Below are 24089 nucleotides of genomic sequence, written 5' to 3' on the forward strand. Positions count from 1 at the left end.
AGAGGCTAGCGCATGGCTGGCGTATGGAGAGGCCAACATGAAGGAAACCAGAAACACAAAGACTAGCATCAAAGACGCGGTAAAGGCAGCTATGGAGAAGCTGTACCAACTGGTCGAAGAGTCGGAGGAGACCCTTACCAAAACAATAGGTGCATCTAATGTGGAGCGTCAAGGGCCGACCACCGTTCACCCGGACCCCACGTTAACAGTAGACGTAGAAGACAAAAGCGAGAAGTCTGAGAGGAGACGGATGAATGAGGAAAGTGTCCAGGACATAAAAGAGATGTTGGCTCAAAATACCAGGCTTCTGGAAGGTATAAAGGCCGACCTGGAGACTGGATTTGAGAGCCAAAAGAGGGTGATGGAGGAGATGGCGAAAACGACGACATATGCCAGTGTGACGGCGGGGTCGCGGGATGCACCTCCGAAAGTTAGACCGGAGGTAAGGAGCACTTTGCACTCCGTAGTCATCACCTCCAAAAACGACCAGGAAACAGGAGAAGAAGTCCTGGACAAAGTAAGGAAAGCGGCTGATGCAAAAGAAGGCTGGATAAGAGTGGAGAAAGTTAGGAAGGCGAAAGACAGAAAGGTACTAATGGGATTTCGGACAAAGGGGAGAGAGACGAATTTAGAGAAAGAATGGAAAGTCAAGGTGTTGACCTCACTGTTGAGGAAGTAAAGAACAAGGACCCGCTTTTGGTTCTTAAGAGCGTCCTCTCGGTAAATACCGACGAGGACGTTTTAAAAGCTCTCAGGAACCAGAACCGGGACGTTTTTCGCGGCCTTGACGAGGAGGAAGACAGAGTAAAAGTGAAGTTCAGGAAAAGAGCGAGGAACCCTCTCACCTGTCACGTAGTGATAAGCGTCTCTCCCACTATCTGGCAGAGAGCCACGGGCGCAGGAAGCGTACACATCGATCTCCAACGGATCAAGGTGGAGGACCAGACCCCACTGATCCAGTGCACCCGCTGTCTGGGGTTCGGGCATGGAAAGCGTTTCTGCACCGAGCTAGTGGATCTCTGCGGCCATTGTGGTGGACCCCACCTAAAAAGTGAGTGCGCAGACTGGATTGCCAAGTTGCCACCCAAATGCCACAACTGCTCCAAAGCAACCTTAGATAACGTAGAGCACAACGCATTCGACTATATATGCCCCGTAAGGCAAAAGTGGGACAATATAGCTAGGTCAACAGTGGCCTACCACTGCTGAGGGCACCAAAACTGTACAAACTCCCTATAGGGTAGCGCAAGCAAACCTCCAGAGGAAAAAATTAGCAACAAACGAGTTACTTGTAGAGGCGCAAAGACGAAAAATCGCCATTGCGCTTCTGCAAGAACCTTACGTTGGGGCCGGCAAAGAAATGAGGAGCCACAGGGGAATGAGAGTCTATCAGAGCGACGGGGCTGAAGAGGGTGTGGTAAAGGCGGCAATAGCTATATTCGACGACGACCTCAATATAGAACAGTACCCAAAACTCACCACAAACAACATCGTTGTGGTGGGGATTAGCACCGCCGCTTGGAAGATCACACTAGTCTCCATTTACTTCGAGCCAGACCTGCCCATTGAACCCTATTTGGAACACCTATCAAAAATAACAAAAGAAATAGACTCAAAAAGGTGGATCATAGGAGGAGATGCCAACGCTAAAAGTCTATGGTGGGGTAGCCCTCAGACGGACCACAGGGGGGAAGATCTAATGGGAACCCTAAATGAGCTAAACCTAAACGTCCTAAACACAGGAAATACTCCGACTTTTGACACCGTGAGAGGAGACAGGCGTTTTAGCAGCTTTGTGGACCTAACAGCCTGCTCAACAGAGTTGCTTGACTTGGTTGACGACTGGAAGGTCGAAGAGGGTCTCACGAGTTCGGACCACAATGGGATTCTGTTTAATATTCTTCTCAAAAAATCAGCAGGTATTAAAATACAAAGAACAACTAGACTGTACAACACTAAAAAAGCAAATTGGACCGAGTTTCATACGAAACTAGGACAATTATTGCAAGAGCACCAACTAACAGAAACACACATAGAGAAAATAAACACAAAAGAGCAAATAGATGAAACAGTAAACAAACTGACGCAAATAGTAACCGAAACATGCAAAACAACCATACCAGAGAAGAAAACTAAGCAGAATCTTACACTACCGTGGTGGTCAACCGAACTCGAAGAGATGAAGAAAACAGTCGCAACCAAGAAACGAAGAATTCGATGTGCAGCGCAAATAAGGCGGGAGAAGGTCCTGAACGAGTATCTGGAAGCTAAAAACGACTACGAAACTCGAGCGGCAAAAGCACAGGTTGAGAGTTGGAAGGAGTTCTGCAAGAAACAGGACAAGGAAGGACTCTGGGAGGGCATTTATAGAGTCATAGGTAGAGTGACAAAGAGAGTGGAGGACTCACCTTTAGAAAAGAACGGCGAAATCCTTGGCGCGAGAGACTCAGCGAAGCTGTTGGCAGAGACCTTCTACCCGGAGGACTCTGCGGACAGCGACGACGAATGGCATAGACAAATTCGCCGTAGGGCGGCCTTAGTGAATGACGGCGAACAAAATGGAGATTGTGAGCCACCTTTCACGATGGCTGAACTTATATGGTCGTGTGAGTCTTTCAACCCGAAGAAAGCCCCAGGCGCGGAGGGTTTTACGGCAGACATATGCTGCAATACCATTCGCGGACACCCAGAACTGATCCTCGCTCTGGTAAACAAGTGCCTTCAGTACCATTGCTTCCCCAAAAGCTGGAAAGAGGCGACAGTGTTGGCTCTCAGAAAACCGGGAAAAGAAAACTATACAAACCCCAAATCCTACAGACCGATCGGATTACTTCCAATACTGGGGAAAATCCTTGAGAAGATGCTAGTTGCCAGATTAAAATCTCATCTGATACCAAGGACCAGTAACAGTCAATACGGATTTATGCCGCAACGGAGCACCGAGGACTCCCTCTATACCCTTATGCAGCGTATTCGCAAAAAACTAGAAGCGAAAAAAATCGTCACGCTGATCTCATTGGATATAGAGGGGGCCTTCGATAGCGCCTGGTGGCCCGCCATTAAGATCCGACTGGCTGAGGAGGACTGTCCCGTCGGTCTAAGGAAACTAATGGACGACTACCTCAACAACAGAAGTGTCACTGTGAGGTACGCGGGTGAGCAGCATTGTGTAGAAACCGGCAAAGGCTGCGTTCAAGGGTCGATAGCCGGGCCCATTCTGTGGAACCTGCTGCTGGATCCTTTACTCAAGTCCCTGCAAGGCAGGGGAGATTACTGCCAGGCGTTCGCAGACGACGTCGCAATTGTAGTCGACGGAGATACTGCGTTGGAGATTGAGGCCAAGGCCAACTCGGCACTTGAACATGCTCGGGAGTGGGGTGTCAGGAATAAACTGAAATTCGCGCCGCATAAGACCAATGCAATGGTCATAACACGAAAATTAAAGTACGACACCCCTCGCCTGAGCATGGGCGGAGTAAATATAGAGATGGTTAAGGCAATTAAAATGCTAGGCGTCACCATCGACGACAAGCTAACTTTTAACGCACATGTCTCGAACGTCTGCAAAAAGGCAGCGGGTATCCACAAGCAGCTGTCTAGAGCGGCTAAGGCAAGTTGGGGACTCCATCCCGAAGTAATTAGGACCATTTACACAGCTACAGTAGAACCAATAATTCTTTACGCTGCAAGTGTATGGGCCCCTGCCGCAACAAAAATAAGCGTCCAAAAACAGCTTGCAACAGTCCAACGGGGGATAGCACAAAAACTATGTAAAGCGTATCGCACAGTCTCCCTCAACTCCGCGCTCATTCTGGCTGGGATACTCCCTCTTGACCTCCGAGTCCGTGAGGCGGCCTCTCTATATGAAGCCAAACGGGGTGTGCCCCAGCCAGGATTAGGCGACTGGGAGGTGGAGAAAATGGAACCAGCGTCGCAAATGCCCTATCCCTCGGAACGCTTGGGGCTCACGGTGACACGCCTGATGGACCAAAATGACGTAAACGCTCACAGTCAGTATGAAATACGGATTTACACCGATGGTAGCAAGATCGGGGGCGGAGTTGGAGCCGCACTATCTATATGGCGAGGCGACACCGAGACAAAAGCCCGAAAACTGTGTCTACCAAAGTTTTGCACGGTCTACCAGGCGGAGCTTCTGGCGCTGTGTGTGGCAACGAGGGAAATCATAGGCAGCAAAGCAAACACGTTTGGAGTCTACAGCGACTCCATGGCAGCCCTGCAAACTGTACAGAACCACAGTTGCCTCCACCCCTTAGCAGTCGAAGCAAGGGATAACATAAGAGCTATATCCCATCAAGGCAAAACTGTCGCTTTGCATTGGATAAAGGCACACGCGGGGTTAGAAGGCAACGAAAGGGCGGACGAACTAGCCAAGGGAGCCGCTGCAGACTCCAAACGAAAGCGCGACTACGATCGGTGTCCGGTTTCATACGTCAAGCGTAACATCCGTATGGCGACGCTTGACGAATGGAATCGGAGATACACAGCGGGAGAGACAGCCTCGACAACGAAGCTGTTTTTCCCCGACGCGATAACAGCGCACAAAACGATTCGCAAACTGGAACTTTCTAGCCACTTAGCACAGTTAATGACAGGGCATGGTGGGTTCTCCGAGTACCTACATAGATTCAAGTGCAAGGAGAACCCATCATGCATATGTGAACCCGGCAAGGCTGAGAGCGTTCCGCACATACTTGCGGAATGCCCACAGTTTAACACACATAGGCATAATATAGAAAACGAAATAGAAATGGAAATTAAAGTGGAAAATATATGCAAAATTATAGAAAATAAAAACATAAGAGGAAAATTCTTAGAATATTGTATTAAATTAATAAAAATAGTAATTAACAGAAACAAGTAATGTATAAGATAAACACTGTATATTGTAGTAATATAAGTAAGTAGTTTATCTGTAAAAACTATGTAAATAAAACAAAGACCTCCCTGTGTTAATCTCATTCCCTTGTCACAATAAAAACAAGCACAGAACAAATAAATGGTAGATAGGTGGGAGTCCCACCCACATAAAGCAAGAAAGATGATGAATGACAGAAAGACACGTATGAAGAATGGAAGTGCGAGAGGAATAACTGCGAGAACTGGTATGAAAGCGTTAAGTAGCATAACAAAAAACTCCGATTATGTTGGAGGTTCTGTAAAAAAAAAAAAAAAAACCTAACCTAACCTAACCTAACTCAAAACCTAACCTAACTCAAAACCTAACCTAACTCAAAACCTAACCTAACTCAAAACCTAACCTAACTCAAAACCTAACCTAACTCAAAACCTAACCTAACTCAAAACTTAACCTAACTAGCAGATAAGAAACAGTCTCCATATTCTTGACACCTACGGTTTACTCACCCGTTATTCTGACCAGTACTGAGTTGTCTCTGTTGACTCACATTTTTTTTTTTTTTTTACGATTCCCGGGAATAAGTTAACCTGGGCCACAACCTACTCTTAACTACCAAACGTTTTATGAACATCTATGCACCGTGTACCGTACCACTAATCACCTTGTTTTGTATAAGTGTATTGGCGACTTCTTTTTATTGTATTTAAAAAAAAAAAATACCCTCTACGTTTATAGTTCTTTCGTTAACTTCACACAAAATAAATGTATTTGTATAGTTTTAAGTTCTCATGTAAGCGAATTGTAAATTCTTAGTGAGAATAAAGCATCTTAAACCTAAAAAAAAAAAAAAAAAAAACGAATAAAATATGTACCATAAGACATTCTTACACAGATCTACTATTGATTAAGTCCCACGGAAAAGTTTAATAAGGCTTGTGATGTTGTACACAATACTGAAACATAATAGTATAAAATTTAATCTGAGTAATTAATTCGTTTTAATCCATAGGCAACCCTATCATCCGACGCTGCGCACGTGCGGCTCGTTTCTTTGTAAAAATTTTGTAGGCATTTAAAAAGGCGGCATTTCGTGAACATCGAAGCAGTGGGCTGAGTGGGCCTTCTGTACTTGTACTATTATATATTCTGTGCCGTGGGTAACAACACAACACAACAAGATTGAAAATGGTTATTTTTGTTCAGATTCTGAATGAAATCATAATTTAAAAAAAAAAAACCTTCTTAAATATGTGGCGCTCCATGTCGTTACCGCTGAGCCACGATAGCATACTCGCGAGTGTCGAAATTGTGAACTACCACTATCCACCGCAGCCGCAGCCGTGGTTATCGGCTACGCCGCGCTGCTACGAAGTGCTACGTCAGTGACGTCATCCTAGGAGACTACGTATTGCCTCGCTACGCCGGAACACTGCAGTGGTATGCAATTTTAAGCCCTGTTTAGAGCGTGTTAATCATTAAATTAAATTATCGCAATGCTGACAATGCAGCACAGTGATAGCGCAAAAATGATCTGCCACGGTTGCACACTGGAGCTTATGGTCGGCGAGGGCTATATTCAGTGCATGGTAGCGACTTGCGGCAAGCTGTACCACCTGCTTTGCATAAATAAAACGCTTACGCTGGCTGAGCGAGATTCTTGGATGTGTCCTGAGTGTAAGATTACGTTTAAAAAAACAGGATCTAATTGTGGAACTCCAGTTGGTACTCCATTAACAACTAGGAATGTATGCGTCAGGAATAAAAGCGAAGCGGCCGTAAGTGCGCAAACGTCGTCAACAAGTGAAGCCTCGTCCATGGTCGTAGAGATGAACGCTATTCGTGACCAAATGAGCATGTTATCGGAGCAGCTGGCTGACGCCCTCGTCGCGGTAGCGAAGTACCATGTTGCGCTGACTGGCTGCTCTTCTAAGCTTGACTTGATCAATGAACGGCTATTGCAGCTTGAAGTAAACTCAGCAAGCGGCTGTCGCTGTGAGACGCAGAGCGTAAGTCCCCCTGTCACCGCAGAATCGGAGCAGAAATCAAGACGGAAGTCAAGGCCAAAGCGCAAGGCACGGAATGCAAAGAAATATGCGCCAGTAGTGAAGGAAAATGTGGAGGATGACGTAGGGGTCGCTACTTGCAACGAGACTAGCGACGTTGTTCCTTCCTCACCGGTGTCCATGGTCGACAATTCGTTGTCCAGCAGTGACGTGTCCACGGGAGAGGAAACGGGTGTTGCACTCGTCGGCCGTGATCAACATAAGGACAAAGTCATTGCAAAAAAACACTTCTCCTCAATGCGATGCACAGCTGGGCCTGAAGTTACTTCACTCAAGGCGGCAGAAGTCCTCAAATACATACACCTTTGGAACATGGCATCTGGCCCCGATGAGATACGAGCATATCTAGAAATATTATGTCCCGAGAAAGCTTGCACTGTCCTTGAGATCAAAGCAAAGGGATCCTATAGATCTTATAAAATCGGCATCCCGGGCGAGCTCTATGACCGGTGTTTATCCCCCGAGGTCTGGCCCAAGAACGCTCGGGTAAAGGCGTGGTTTTTTCGGAGAAGACAAAGCAACGGCACATACACGGAAAACCCCAGGTCCCAAGAGGAAAGCACTTCCGATGTTAGACATAATATACCAAAATGTCAGGGGCTTGAACACGCGGCTTCAGTACTTCAGGCAAAACCTGCTAGCTCTTGATTGTGACGTCATCGCGGTAACTGAGTCTTGGCTCACCGATGCTGTTAATGATGCTGAGTTGGCGTGTGGCGGGTGGAGCGTTCTGCGTCGGGATCGCGCCACCGGCGCGCGCGGCGGCGGCGTACTCCTTGCGGCGCGCCCTGGTATCCAGCTCGAGCGTCGTGTGGAACTTGAGACGCCGAACGGCGAGGACATGTGGGTCACACTTGTGGCGGGTCAGAGTGTGTTTCATATATGTGTCGTGTACATTCCTCCCAGTGCTTCAGAGGAAACTTATATGCGGTGGTTCGAGAAAGTGGAGTCGGTTATTGACACTCTTACGGGTGCAGTGCTTGTGATCGGCGACTTGAACTTGAACCCAGTGTATGCGTCCCGGAGTGTCCTTAGTTATTATTGTTATTTTGTATCTGTTTGTGGTCTGATTGATATGAACGAAGTGACGAATGTACATGGTAGTAAGCTAGATGTCGTGTTGGTGTCTGAGCGCATTACTGGTGCTGAGGTCTCCAAGGCGGCAGGCGAGGGATTGGTCCCAAGATCTGATGCGTACCATCCTCCATTGGATATCTCAGTTCCTGTGGGAGACTGTTCGCGTCGACCGGCTGCAGGTCGATTGGATCCCAGCAATGTGGACATGTGTCGGGACTGGAACTTTACTAGGGGTAATTTTGAGCTCCTGTACAAATTAGTTTCAGAAATAAGTTGGCAGGAAGTCCTCAGTGCTGACAATGTCGACGTCGCTGTGGACACATTTTACAATATATTATATGATATATTTGATCTCAGTGTACCTAAACGGAAACGGCCGACCAGTTCAAGTAGACGATATCCTGTGTGGTTTACGGCCGACCTGATCGCTGATATAAAGCAAAAAAGTAAACTGCACCGAAAATGGAAGGCTACACGGGATATAGACGTCTACAAACAGTTTTCAATATTGAGGTCTAAGGTGAAAGAGTGTCTAGCGTCTGCTTACGATAGTTATATTGGACATATCCAAAGCACAGTTAAAGCCAATCCTCGCGCTTTCTGGGAGCACGTAGGCAGTCTTAAAACAAATGGTGGTTTTGTGTCCCGCATAAAGTTTAAAGACGAACAATTTGTCGGTAGGGATGTGGCCAGTGCTTTCGCCAACCATTTTTCAGAAGTTTTTCTGCCTACTGTTCCGCTTCTTGACCCACGCTTGATAGAAAATGCCTATCGTGAGCCTACTGGCGACTGCATTGATATCAAATCAATTTCATTGCGAGAGGTTGAAGTTGGGATAAAACGCCTCAAGGCCAATAGCTCTGTTGGACCCGACAACTTACCGGCGTATATTGTAAAGGGCTGTATGGATTTCTTGAAGATGCCGATACAATATATATTCAACCTGGCGCTATCTTCTGGATCTTATCCTCGATGTTGGAAGGTGTCTAGGGTGAGACCGATCCCGAAAGCGAGTGACACTTCCGTGGTTGAGAATTATAGACCAATCGCCGTTCTTCCCACCCTTGGCAAGTTGTTTGAGGCCATACTTCACCGAACTCTGTCTTCACAGGTTCGACCCTTCCTGTGTGACGCGCAGCATGGCTTTCGGCCTAGTCGCTCAGTCAATACGAATCTGTTGATACTAACGGACAATATTGCTGCTCATCTTGATAGAGGTATACAAGTCGATGTCCTCTATTTTGATTTCGCAAAGGCTTTTGATCGCGTGGATAACGACGTGCTGCTTGCAAAGCTGGACAAAATTGGTTTCTCTCACAAATTGTTGACCTTTTTTGCCAGCTATCTGCGCGATCGACAGCAGTTCGTCCGACATGGTTGTTTTGTCTCGACTCCTTACCATACCCGGTCTGGTGTCAGTCAAGGCTCCATATTAGGGCCTCTGCTTTTTGGTATCATGATCAACGATCTCAAGTCGGTTCTTCGGGCGGCTCAATGTCTCTTATATGCTGATGACCTCAAGTTGGTATACGGCGTGGAGCAAAGAGCCGATTGCGAGACGTTGCAGAATGACATCGACTTGGTATTTCGGTGGAGTATGGAGAACAAACTTCATTTTAACCCAGCCAAGTGCTGCGTGTGTACATTTACCCGCTCACATACCGCTCTATATTTTCAATACATATTAGGGTCAGAGCCGATAAATCGTGTCTTCTCTGTCAAGGACCTGGGCGTTGTGTTTGATACGCGGCTCACTTTTCACGACCATATTTCTGCTCTTGCGACGAGCTGTTTCCGAAGGCTGGGTTTTGTAATCCGAAACCTACGCTGTTTTCAAGACCCATTGGCCATAAAAATAGTTTACAATGCCTTGGTAAGGAGTAAATTAGAGACCTCGTCGATCGTATGGAACCCCTACGAATCGACTTATGCCTTATTACTTGAGAAGGTGCAGAAAGCATTTTTAAGGTTCCTTTTTAAAAAGTTTTCGGATTCTACCCGTATCTCTACCCGACCAAGTATCTCCTTGGCTCTCTTGGGTATAACTCCTTGGAGGTGAGGCGGAATTTTCAGCTGATGATCACAGCATGTCGAGCTCTACGTGGTGAGTCAGACTGTCCCGAGCTTGTAGAGCGTCTCGTACGACTGTTTGTTCCTGATGTTCCGAGGATAGCACTCAGGCCGCGACGACGCGACCTGTTGGCCGTGCCGCCGGCGCGTACCGTATCGTACAGGAACTCGCCGCTGCCCCGCGCCCTCTCACAGCTCAATGCGCTCCTGACATCGACACCTGAGTGCGACTTGTTTGCGTGGCGATGGGCGGCAATATGTAGTGAATGCTTGAGATTGTGTGAGGCGATGGATGCGAGGTGTTCAACTGTTCCTATATAAAATGTCTGTTAGGTGTATGCCTATTATTGTAAATGTATATGTCTACTTTGTTTTTCTTGTTATGTCAGCCTAAGATATGTGACGCAATGGTTAGCTGTAAAGTCATGTAATCATGTTTACCAATAAATAAATAAATAAATGTCTAAAGGAACCTTTTTTGGATGGAAAGTCACATGAAAAGTCGAAACTTAATAATAGATGATGCTGAATTCGAATATCTTGACTGACGACTATATATATACCATATACTATTCAATATACTCTATAGTAGGACACAGAACATCGGATATCATCTCGCTCTAATCTAGAGCAGTCTAACTGGGGAAGTAGCTCCAATTTACAGAAGACCGCAGCCAAATAGCACTAGACCTTACTGCGTTCCTGTCGGTGAGTAAGGCTGCCAGAGCTCAACGAGGGTGCAGTGTGATGACGACGGGAGGACCAACGGAACTAATTAGTATACTGTCTATTGTCCTTTGAGGCCTCCGCACCCCGGACCATCCTTAGTCCGTTTTCACATTATCTGATCCGATATCGGATGTCGGAAGTATTTCTATGGGAAAAAAAAAATCCAAGATGGCGCCTGCAATGTATGGGATATCAGTCCGACTTCCGATATCGGATCGGATAATGTGAAAACGCACTTAGAAATAAGTACAGGTTTGTACAAGTTTCTAATGAGTCGGCAACGCACATGTGTCACTCCTTGAGTGGCAGGCGTCCATAGGTTACAGTGACAGCTTTCCATCAGGCGGACCGTATGCCTGTTTGCCACCTACATGGTACAAAAAATCTATTGATTCGTTCAGACAAACATGTCAAGCGTTAAACTTATTATTATTATAACACTCCGTCGTTTTTGCGTCGGGGGTTAAGAACAAGAAACTTCCTTCAAAACTATAATAAAACACAACTTTCTATGAAAATTGGTCAAGTGCGAGTCGGATTTCGACATTTCCATGACAAAAAAAAATCATGATCGCCTGTTAAATATGTGACAGCAAAGATTACTAAATTTCGTACTTTCAAGACTTTACGTATCTCGGAAACGATAAGAGATATAGAGCAAAATAGACTTCAGTTTTGGGTTTTCGGTGGCACAATGTTTTTGTTTTCGTATATGTATATAGACCTTTTTTTGGACCTATTTGGGCAATATTTTGAACAGTGAACTTATAAACGGTCTTAAGCGCCTCCTTTTTAGTAGGAACTTAAGTAATTTTGGCAAATGAAAAAAAATTTGAACAATTTCTAAAAAAACGAAACAGAAATGAATTTCTTTCTACCTGTCCAACGAGCTTACAAAATTTTAAGACTAAAGTAACTACTTGCAGCGGCAGTGAGTGAAATTCGTAATCTGATATTATTAAATTAAAACGGGACTTAATCGCGTAAAACTTACGTTTTATATTTAACCCGACGTTTCGGACATGACATTACGTCCGTGGTCACGGGTAGACTGGCTGGGAGTTGTATCAACATCTTCTAGCTGTACGAGTTTTTCGAACTACCCGCACTTGATTGTCATCAGTCACTTTTACGCTAGGGTTGCCACTCTGCCTACATACAACACTCACGACATCCGATGGTATGGGACGGGAAGTTTTCTCACGTTTACACTTCCTAACTACTTTTACTTTACTTACTTTTTTTACTTTTACGTTTACTTTTTTAAAGTCCTTTCAACTGAACGTCTTTACTATAGCAGAAAAGTACGTGAAGCGATTGAAATCAGGAAACATCGTAATTTCAATCAAAATGAAGGGCAAGGGATTTCATCTTCGTGGAATCCAGTGATTAGCAAGTGTAAACGTGAGAAAACTTCCCGTCCCATACCATCGGATGTCGTGAGTGTTGTATGTAGGCAGAGTGTCAACCCTAGCGTAAAAGTGACTGATGACAATCAAGTGCGGGTAGTTCGAAAAACTCGTACAGCTAGAAGATGTTGATACAACTCCCAGCCAGTCTACCCGTGACCACGGACGTAATGTCATGTCCGAAACGTCGGGTTAAATATAAAACGTAAGTTTTACGCGATTAAGTCCCGTTTTAATTTAATAATATGAGTGAAGGAAGATCGTGTTAGTTTAAATCAATATATTTCGTAATCTGAGTTTTTTTCTCTTAAGTCCGACTCACGCTTGACTGTAGATTTCTAATAGGTTTTCCTGTAATCTACAGGTAGAGGGCTATCTCATGTATTTTTTATTTTTGTTTTTATGCCAAGTAGTTTCGGAGATAAGGGGGGAGAATGGTATTTTTTTGCCTATTTTCTTAAATTACTTCTAAATTACCAAAATAAAAAATATAAAAAATAAATATTTCAGATGCTTATAAAATGCTCTTTCATTTGATATGTAACACAATATAAACTTAGAATAAATTTAAAAGTGGAAAATGTCTGCCTTGGGTGAGACTTGAACTCACGGCCTCTGGATGGAGTTAAAGTCTCACCCAAGGCAGACATTTTCCACTTTTAAATTTATTCTAAGCTTAATGGAATCGATTGCAGACGTTTCTGCTAATCAGGTGTTAAAAGTTAACACAATATAGTTTTAATAACTTTGATTTTTAATTTTCAATTTTACCCCTCGAAAGTGGTCCCTATAATAAATTTTATTTAATTAAATTACATGTCCGTCTTTGGGTCACAGGTTTACATATGTGTACCAAATTTCAAGTAAATCGGTCTAGTAGTTTCGGAGAAATCGCCTGTGACAGAGGGACAGACAGACACACGAGTGATCCTATAAGGGTTCCGTTTTTCCTCTTAGGTACGGAACCCTTATAAAAAACTTATACATTTTACGACGCCACGTCATTAGCCAGTTTGCAGTGGTAATAGTGACAACCATGGAGAATAGAGGTATGCTTATCTCTATGCTTCATGGTGACAACTTGCACTACTACTTACTACTTAAGTTGTTTTTCACTTCACGCCCTCTATCCTTCACTTTCCTACCGTGGTCTATGTATATCGGTGTTTTCACTTTCAGTCAAAGAAAATAGTAAATCCGATGTACTTAGGATATGTTTAGGAAAGTGAACGATAGAGGGCGTGAAAAACAACTGCGAGCGGTGCGGTCAAGAAAAGTGGATGTTGGCATCATGTCAAATAGCTCCTACATTGTTGTACGTACTTATTTTTCTATCACTATACTAAAGAGTAAAGAGAAAGATTTTTTGGCTTTCTGAAGAAAAAGTTAATTTTCATAATAGGATATTAGAGAGAACGCATCCAAGTTGCCAATTTCGATATTGTATAAGTTTTCGAACAGTCCTACATTCATCCGTGACATTGACAGAAATGACAGACGTCATTGGCATTATCAACCCAACCTATCCTATCAACAAAGGACGACAATGAAAGCCAAACAACGTACATGAAATAGTTTTAAAATCTTACCCTACCTTCTGGTACCAACAGCAAGAATTAACTACTGCAGTAGTGTGTCTTCAATTGAATAGAGGTTTCCAATATTCTTAATCGTGGAGGCCAAAGAGCGGTCGAAGTACCGGCGCTGTGACCTGAACCAGCCGAGCGCCGGCGCCGGCGCCGCCAGTGCGGCCGGCATGGGCGGGGAGTGCGTGGTGGTGCGGCGCGCGCGCGCCGGCGACGCGGCTGCGCGCGCGCAGCTGCTACGCGACGCCTACGCCGCGCTCAACCACGACGCCTTTATGTATTTCTATTTCCATGAGGTGAGATCTTACTTGAATTACAAACACTAAAGTAAATACTTTTGGAGGTCGATGCAGCACATTTAGAATGAAAGGACACAACTTATCAGACAGAATCTAATTTGTTTTGAAATGGAGTGATGATATAGTTTTAATAAAGTGTTTGTTGTCGGCAGGCCACATTGCAAGCAGTGGTGCTGGTGGGTGCCGGATTGTTCATCTTCCTGGGCTGCGGGCTCGGCACGCTGGCGGCCCTGCCCGCGCTGGCCGCTGTCGTTGTGTTCCTGGCGGTGCGGTTGGCACATGATCATATGGCTTCTGTACAGGTATTTTCATCACAGTCAATGAAAGAAAGTATTATTATTATTTTTTTGTTAATGCAGAGGCAGCTCATAGCTAGTGTGTGCACATCAATGTCCTGTACATGTGTTTTGTTCATTTAAGAAATAAAATACTATATAAGTTATTGATAGCACATAAATGTTACTGCACTTTGTCAGATATTACATTTTCTGCTCACTTTATCAGTGTCAATACATAGACGGACAACCAAATCTTGGCACAAAAAATGGTGTGAAATTCGAATTTTAAATTCCGTCCCTATTAGACATGCGCGCCGCCGCGGCGCGCCGCCGCTACGAGGAGCCAGCGCGCCGCCGCCGCCGCCGATAGTTTGAATTTCGCGCCGAAATAGAGAACCATACGAGATTAATAATATTAAAATCCATTGAATATATAAAAACAAATGAAACGCGCGTAGCCCGTGTCCCTTTAGTTTCATTATAGTATTTTATGCAATTAACCGTTGCTTATGACTTATGAAAGGTCAAAAATGGCGAGTGCCGTGGTTAACAATTTGAGACGGTAGTATACAAAAAGCTCTTCCTAATATCCCCATTGTCTAAACGCTCTCTTTGAATGTTCTACACATTCCAACGGCGCTGACAGGTTCTAATCTAAGCCGTCAATAAATTTGCTGACAAACCGAACTGCCGTTGGATGGAGTCAAGCGGAAGGAGCTGGTATTGCGGAGCGCCAGACCAGAGACGGGGACAATATTAAGGTCGAACCTGCGCTTTATATAACGAAAGTCGCTGACGCTGACCCGGTAGTTTGGCCCTGTTCAATCATTGGAACCCAATTTAGCTTCATGTTTGACATGACTTCGAAACTGCATATGGTTCGTAATATCAGCAGTATCAGCACCAAGTATCCATACTTTTGGTTAGAGATGGTAAAAGGGATGCCCTGAAACTTTGGCGCCGTGACAAATGGTGTTTTCTTAGTAGAAAATGCACTAACTATACTTTGTTTGAACTGGGCTAGGTTAAGATTACCCAATTCTGAGACCAGAAACGTCTTGATCTCAGACACAAGGTTGCAACTATACTGCATCCTATACTCCGACAACTGCTCAGGGGAGGCATTGTTGCACTACCTGTATAACGGCTATCGGTAGTGTTATCATCTGTATAGCAGTGAATATTGTTAGCAGACAATAAATCATTGAATCGCAGAAGGAACAAGGTAAACAGTACAGATCCTTAGGATACGCCAACGTTTATGATATGAGCTTACAGTTCGAGCATACTTATTCCGACAGTGACGACTGAAATGCTTCGCCTGAACAGGAAGCAGGAACCAATGTGCACAACCCTTTAGGAAGACGAGGATGTGCAAACCCTATAAAAGGCCTTTGTGATATCCAGGCTAACAGCCAGTGCTCTCTATAGCTGTGGCGCAACGACAAGTAAGGTAGACAAAGAGGTCTCCAGCGCCTCGACCATGGCGAAGACCGCACTGCCGGTCGATATTGAGCTGGTGGTCTTCAAGGTACTTAAAACTGTTTTCAAATCAGCAAGCGGACATCCCTTTTCAACGCTTATTTTCTAGGTTGAACCCAGGCCATATTGAAAAGAAGACAGACAAACAGAGAGCAAGGAAAGTCCACTTTCTCTTTTGCGGAATGAGCCAGTGAGTCATCAGGTTTGGGCAGGGGTAAAAGTGCAAGGAAAACTCGCAAAAGGTCTTCTTAACAGTTTCTAGTTCTAGTTATGTAGTATAAGAACTGGGAGTCAATATCCAGTTAACAGGGTGTATGTTCAGAAAGTTCTTCTAAAAAACTATATAAATTGGTAATACATGGTCGTAAGTAAATGTGGCGAAGATGGAGTACATGGCCTGCGATATTAAGGATCCCGCGCCAGTACTCATAGGCGATAAAGTTGTCGACTGTATTGATCAATTTAAGTACCTGGGATCTGTACTTCATGCGTCCGGGGACATCGACAATGACATCAAGACTCGCATAACGGCTGCGTGGGCAAAGTGGCGTGAGGTGACTAGTGTCATTTGCGTCCCAAATATGCCGGTTAAACTGAAGGGACAGGTCTATAAATTCATCATTAGACCTGTCCTCCTATATGGAAGCGAAGCGTGGCCTGTGCTTGAGCGGCACAAGCAGGAGCTGCGCGTCACGGAGATGAACTTGCTCCGTTGGATGTGTGGAGTGTCGCGGAGAGACCGCGTGCTGAGAAACTCCCGCATTCGCAGCAGTCTTCATATCCGTGACATAGCAGACAAGCTCCATGAAAGCCGCCTACGATGGTACGGCCATGTCTTACGTAAACCGGCAAGTTACATAGGGAACAAATGTCTTGCCATTGCCACCTCCGCCCGGCCCCGGACGAAGGGGAGCACCCAAGAAATATTAGCTTGATGTCGTTGGTGCTGATACTGCTGATATGCGTGCTAATGGTCTCACTAAAAGGGATGCAGAAGACCGTGCGAAGTGGAGGAGAAAAAGCCAGAAAAGCGGACCCCGGGCTCCGAAGCGCCCGAGCCGAGGATGCAACCGGGAAACCGTTAAGATGAGAGAGAGAGAGAGGTCGTAGCTAAAGTAATGTTTGCGACGTTGTTGAACTGAGTCAAAAAGAGTCAATCAAATCATGCTGGTACCCATGCCTCTCACTTTTTTTGCCCAGTGTCTTAAAAAACGGTTGCATAATATACTGTAAATAAGATTTACATGAATATTTAACCCCATAAAAGTTATATTTAAAAATTTGAAAAAAATCTCACGCCGCCGGCGTTACGCCGCCGCCGACGATTTTTTCGAGGCGCGCCGCCGCCCGATTTTTTCCCAGCGGCGCGCATGTCTAGTCCCTATACTTTTAGTAAATTTTTAATTATAATGGCCCATGGACGATTCCGTCAACGTGAAGATTTAGGAAGGCATGCATTTTACGAAGACAATCGGCCGGGGAGCTCTACATTTTTTAAATTTGCTGCCGTTTGGTCAGTGCCAAGGTTCGGTCAACCGTCTAGAAGTCACATTAGTCATTACAACTAATTCAACATGTAAATGTTAATAAGCTAAAACGTCGTTTCGCAGGCGGCGCGCCTCCGCACAGAGAAGTCGGGCTGGGTGGCGGAGCGGCGCGGGCCGCCGACGGCGCCGGCGCCGGCACGGGTGTCGGTGTTGGTGTGCGAGGAGGACGCAGCGCCGGCCGCCGGGGGCGCCGCCGCGCTGGTGGGCTCGGTGTCTGTGCGCGCGAGCCGCGACAGCGCGGGCGGCTGGCTGGAGGGGCTGGCGGTGTGTCCGCGCTGGCGGCGGCGCGGCGTGGGGCGCGCGCTGGAGGCGGCGGCGCGCCGCGGGGCCGCCGCACGGCTGCGCTACGGCGCGCTGCACGCCGTCACCAGCTCGCTGCAGCCCGCCGCGAGAGCCATACTGCACGACGCCGGGTGACCCTCTTTCTTGCTCACCTTCCGTTCCTAGATTTATGAAAGGAAAAGGCGATTCACTATCGATATGCGGGCGTTTAACGTCCACCATTATAGACCTTAAACGTCACGGATGATACTGCTATAGGCCTATTATATCACTAAATGGCTGCATAATTGCGCCAAATCGGCTCTACAGTACCAATATAGACTATTTATAGGACCATTTAGTGTGATTTAATTTGGTATTCTCGACCACTATAGGACCAGAAATTGTTACTTAGGCGGTACCGGATCCGGTAATGTAATTTAATATGTTAGAATAGTGCAACGTATACATACGTTTTTTGCATTACTAGGCCGTTTGGAAGTAAAATAATGTGCTCAAATGACGCGTCAAACTTTCCGTCTTTGAATCTGTAGTGAAATCTGTGCAATTGCTTGGATGCAAAATGTGGAATAATGGAGAGTGACAAAGGGCCATACGACAAAACTTTTCGTTAACATGTCACTGAGGTCGATCCTTCGCGTTTTCTGGCCAAACACTATCCGAAATCAAGACCTATTGAATTGAGTATATGCCAGCAAACACCCATTAGTGAGGAAACCGCTACACAAAAAGTACATTGGTAGCACACAATTCCAAGAGTTCCCTCTAACAAAATAACGCAACCATTTCTTTCGGCTGGAAATCGCCTGCCGCTGGAAGGTGCTTTGGCTCCGGGCGCCCTGTAAACTCATGGAAGCGGTCCGTTGAGGATGAACTACGAGCGACCATCACGTCGAGCTGGAGCGAGGCCACGAGGGTAGCTGAAGATAGGAAGGCATGGCGCGAGCTTGAGAAGGCCCTTTGCATCTCTGTGGTGACGTAGTACTACAAGAACAACAACGTTTTCAGCATGATATAAGAAGTATGAGGGCACATTGCTACAAAAATCATAAAAAACAATTCAAAGCTTAAATATGAACATTTTTAAAAGGTATCCAGTAAGATTGTGGTTTCAGCAATAGCAAATAATACTGAGGTCAATTACTCTTGATGACTTTAATTTAGCTACTGTCGTTTTTTTAGTTCTTCTTTGCGTGTGAGAAAAGTTAACTGTAAAATAACACATAATTATCTTTTTTTAAATAGTTATCTCATAATGCATGTAGGTAATGTTATAATGTCCGTTCTTAATTGTATCTTAAAAGCTCTATAGTTATTACTGTAAAACAATACAGTAAAAATAATTTTGTTATCCTATGAAAGTTTAAAAAGAACGAAAGAATTTTCTTTGCGACTGATTATTTTAGTAAAACTTACTTTTTACCTGGTAAAAATGTTCATTTCTAAGCTTTCAACTTTTGGTTTATTACTTAATCGTGAAGCAAAATACCATCATATTTGTCATATTATGCTGAAAACATACAAAAAAAGTTACTATTTGGGTACTTTTAATCCTCAAGGCCAATCCGGCCGGATTCGCCGGATTGGGACCAAAATCCGGCCGGATTGGATATCAGACCGGATTGCAATCCCTACTCCGTTTAGAGTCTGCCATCGCGTCAAGTACCGGCAGCGGCCAAGCCGCGCGATTTCGTAATTATATTATAATTGAATTAAACCATCAATGCGACTGCACCGCTGCACGCATTAGACACGAATGTTATATAGACTTATATTTTAAGAGGTAAAATTATGGAATAACATTCATTTCATTTCATTTTCATTTATTCTGCGATCAACATAGGATCATAATTATATTATTAAAATTAGAATACATTATAGTATTTTATGCAACTGGTGGTTAAAAGAGGTCAAAAAAGGTGAGTGGCGTGGGTAACAATTTGAGGCGAAGCCGAAAATTGTTAATAAAGACGCCACGAGCATTTTTTGACTCAGTTAAACACCGTTGCATACAATACTTTTTCTACGACCAAACACTTATTTTGAAAGAAAATTATAAATTCAACAAATACCTACTTTCGGTCATCGTAGTTATCTAGTGGACCGCCTACCATTTTGAATATGCAGTTTGAGTGCAAACATGAAAATAAAACTGTCTATGGTATGGGTCTTTGAAGCCTGGCCACTAAGACGAATCGAGCCGAGTTGAATCGAGCTCTCATACATTTGAATGCGATTCGACGCGTCGCCAATGAACGCAGCAGAAAACGAAGGAGTCTCGACTCTGCGAATTGGTTTGTTAAGTTGGTAGCAATGTATTTACTGAACTGTAACAGCTATATCGTGCTACTGCTACTAAATGTTTTCAGGGTATAGACTAGATAGACTTGTCCTGACATCTTTTATAGAGCGTGCGCAGACAGAGAGCGGTCTGCGTTCTGTTAGAGTTCCGCGTTCTGGTGACCGTTGACCGCTCAGAGCGTGCGCAGACAGAGAGCGGTCTGCGTTCTGTTAGAGTTCCGCGTTCTGGTGACCGTTGACCGCTCAAGAGCTCCAACGGCGTTCAAATTCTCGCGTTCTAGTTTCGTTTTGTATATTTGTACATACAACATGTCACTGAAAACTTTGTTTTTCTATGAAGAATTATTGCTCAAAAATCCCACCTATTAAATTCTCCTTACAGATGACCAGCAATTCGATATTTTTATTCGCATGTCGATGAATAGTTTAATTAATTGAGAAAAACAAAGGCTGGCTGTATTTTTAGGGCATTGTAAGGATAAAATAAACATAACAGCATTTCGTCGTGTAGTATCCGTAGATTCAACCTCAGAAATCCTTCATTTTCCTAACCAATTCATTATTTTTTCTGTGTTTGCAACCTCAGACATCCCCGCGTTCCGGCGTTCTCTGTCTCGGCGGGAAAAGAACGCTAGGACGCGGCGTTCCACTTTGACCGCCGCGGGCAGACTGCCCGCTGTGTGCGTTGCTGCTACAGACTCGGTACATTCTAAAGAACGCAGAACTCTGAACGCGGAACGCAGAACTCCAGACCGCTCTCTGTCTGCGTACGCTCGTAGGGTTTTAAAGTTCTATGCACGACCTTGTAAGTCACGAATAACAGTACGGGAGTAGAAAAAATTAATTAAATTACTAGATGACGCTAGTAGTGCTGGATTTTCGAGTAAACTTGTGAATATTAGTAAGTGTTCCCGTAGCCTTAAAATTACAAAAAGTAATGGTATCTCATCAGAAACATAAATGTGCCTTGGTTGTTCACTTCAACGAAAAAACCGGCCATGAGCGTGTCGGGCCACGCTCAGTGTAGGGTTCCGTAGTTTTCCGTATTGTTCTCAAAAACGACTGAACCTATCAAGTTCAAAATAATTTTCCTAGAAAGTCTTTATAAAGTTCTACTTTTGTGATTTTTTTTCATATTTTTTAAACATATGGTTCAAAAGTTAGAGGGGGGGGACGCACTTTTTTTTCCTTTAGGAGCGATTATTTCCGAAAATACTAATATTATCAAAAAACAATCTTAGTAAACCCTTATTCATTTTTAAATACCTATCCAACAATATATCACACGTTGGGGTTGGAATAAAAAAAATATCAGCCCCCACTTTACATGTAGGGGGGGGGGGGGGTACCCTAATAAAAGATTTTATTCCATTTTTTATTTTTGCACTTTGTTGGCGTGATGAATATACATATTGGTACCAAATTTGAGCTTTCTAGTGCTAACGGTTACTGAGATTATCCGCGGACGGACAGACAGACATGGCAAAACTATAAGGGTTCCTAGTTGACTACGGAACCCTAAAAAGAAGGTGATATTTAAATGGGTGCCAAGTTCAATGGTCAGTCCTGAAATTTATGGGATGAAATAACTACTAGGTATATTTATGCGTTCTCCCATAGTAGTAATTTTAATTTGGAATAATTTAGCGAGCCTTATTTTGATTTTATTTTCTGTGTAAATTGTTATAAATGAGTATACTTTTACAGATGGCAGTGCACGGCGGCGTACGCGCGGCCGCTGGTGGGCGCGGCGCTGGTGCTGCCGCTGGCGCGCCTCGAGAGGGACCTGATGGAGCCGGCGTGACGCGTGACGCGCGACGCGCGCTGCCAGTGACGACGTCGTCACTCCACGACTGAATGTTACAATTTGCCTTTTAATAAAATTTGATATAAAACGTTTTATAGCGAATGCAATCTGAATTTATGTATAAGAAGAATCTCAACATTCCATCCAGTTTTTATTCAAATAAACATTTTATAATGTGATAAGTAATAAATGTAATAATAATAAGAGTTCATTGTAAACTAGTTCAAAGTATGATCTAACATTTTTTCTGAATGTAATATAATTACTTAGGTATTTAGTAACGATAAAGAGTGATTTACATTATATAGAATTTAGTAAGTTCAGTAACCACTAATCAAACACCAGCAGAGGTATATCAGGCAGTATACAAAATTATTATTTTTTGATTAATACAAATAAAAATATATACAACGTGTTACACCAACCACTGAAAACCTCAGACACCCCAACAGATTTTTATTATTTAGAGTTAGTCTAGAGAATTTATTCTTAAATCGGCCTGTTATTTCCAAAGATATTGCTGTTTCTTTTATTTTCGTAAGTCTAGTTGATGTTAGTGTATCATCGTGGTCCAAACAGATTACTGGCAATTCGTAATCCTTATTGCAAAGGCATAAGGCTTTAGGTATCTTATCAATTGTCAGTCATACAAACTGGGTTTAGAACAAAAGTCGATAAGGCGATAGTTTGTTACAAATTGTAAGAAAAACAGCCCTTATTGCCTGAAATACGGTAGTGACATTGGCAACTGACATTCGCTTTGTAGTAACAGGGACTGACCTGTCGTAATTTCGCCATGATAAATTGAACCTTATCACTGAGCCAGAAGAGCGAAATTTTAAAAATTCAATCTTTAATAAGAACAGCCAGTATTAAAACATTACCAAGTATGAATCCTCTATCAGAGATACAGTAGTAACTTTTGCTTTTGTAACTTTTAGACCTGGCACGCAAAAAATGAAAACTAAATACAAAAAATATCCTGCATTAAAATATAGCGTAATCGATTCTACTCTTGATTCTGAACAAACTGTTTTCTGGTTTTCAGTGCATGGTGTAACCACGTTGTATAGATAGATAGATATCTTTATTTCTTGAAGAAAAAGACACAGTATTTCACACAATTATAAAAGAAAGGCTTTCACTAAAAGATCGTCAATTTTAATTTAATATTTTCCGGTATATTCTATAACAGAATATAGTAACATTTCTACTAAAAGTTCTTTTAGTTCGTGTGAAAACTTATATACTGCGGCCAGCTGTACCGACTGCGCCTTAAATCCGTGATAAAGTGATAATCGACTGATTATGTCAATATTAAATGCATGTCTATCTTGTTAACTTAGGAATTTATAATAATTATGACATGATACAACCGGTCTGGCGCAGTCGGTAGTGACCCTGCCTGCTGCGCCGCGGTCCCGGGTTCGAATCCCGGTAAGGGCAGTTATTTGTGTGATGAGCACAGATATTTGTTCCTGAGTCATGGATGTTTTCTATGTATATAAGTATTTATATATTACATATATCGTTGTCTGAGTACCCACAACACAAGCCTTCTTGAGCTTACCGTGGGCCTCAGTCAATCTGTGTAAGAATGTCCTATAATATATTTATATTTATATTTATTATACAAGTGGCTTGTATTAAATTGGTAGTGCTTGTATTCTTTTATGTTTATTATATGAATACAAATTATCGGAGTTTTCTTTAAAGTTATGTATTAATATTACTCTAGAAAAGTTTGTAAATATCTCAGTGGACATAAAAGTGCCAGATTTTTTGTGGGTACTAGGTACCTACATTTATGTAATTCTTTGTATTAAAAAAAATCATCAATATCATTATTAACCCAACTTTAATAATATTGACTACTAAGATTTTACTTAATTTTATTAACTTTTTTTCACATCACTGAGTACCTAATCTTTAGAGTAATCGGTAGGGTACTTGCATAGTATCTTCTTAGTAGTTTGTGCGTACTTGTATGAAAAGTTGCGTCGCTTCTTGTGCGCACTTTCATACTAGCCCATAGACCGATGATGTGAGCGACAAAAAAGTTACCCGTGTGCGCGCTCTCTTACTCATTACCTTCCCTAAAGTTTCCTAAACATTGATCCTTTGTAAAAACGTTGATAAAATTTTCAAATATAGCAACATTTAAAATAGAAATCGAAGGTTTTCGATTGTACGTCACGTCACCAACTGAAGTGAAAGTAAACCTCTGCCATTGGTCGGTCGCAACCTGCGGTGGCCGAGCGGCCAATCACGCGCGCG

General features: G+C 43.6%; 1 protein-coding gene across 1 annotated transcript; it reads left to right on the forward strand.

Moving 5' to 3' along the window:
• Positions 1-13755: 13755 nt before the first annotated feature.
• Positions 13756-22358, forward strand: LOC125238271. The gene is made up of 4 exons (XM_048145549.1): positions 13756-14112; positions 14268-14417; positions 17486-17835; positions 21713-22358. The coding sequence occupies exons 1-4, from the start codon at positions 13987-13989 to the stop codon at positions 21807-21809; spliced, it is 723 nt and encodes a 240-aa protein (XP_048001506.1). The 5' UTR covers positions 13756-13986; the 3' UTR covers positions 21810-22358.
• The last annotated feature ends 1731 nt before the right edge of the window (positions 22359-24089 follow it).

This window comes from Leguminivora glycinivorella, chromosome 23 (genome assembly GCF_023078275.1).
Source record: "Leguminivora glycinivorella isolate SPB_JAAS2020 chromosome 23, LegGlyc_1.1, whole genome shotgun sequence".
Taxonomy (NCBI): Eukaryota; Metazoa; Arthropoda; class Insecta; order Lepidoptera; family Tortricidae; genus Leguminivora; species Leguminivora glycinivorella.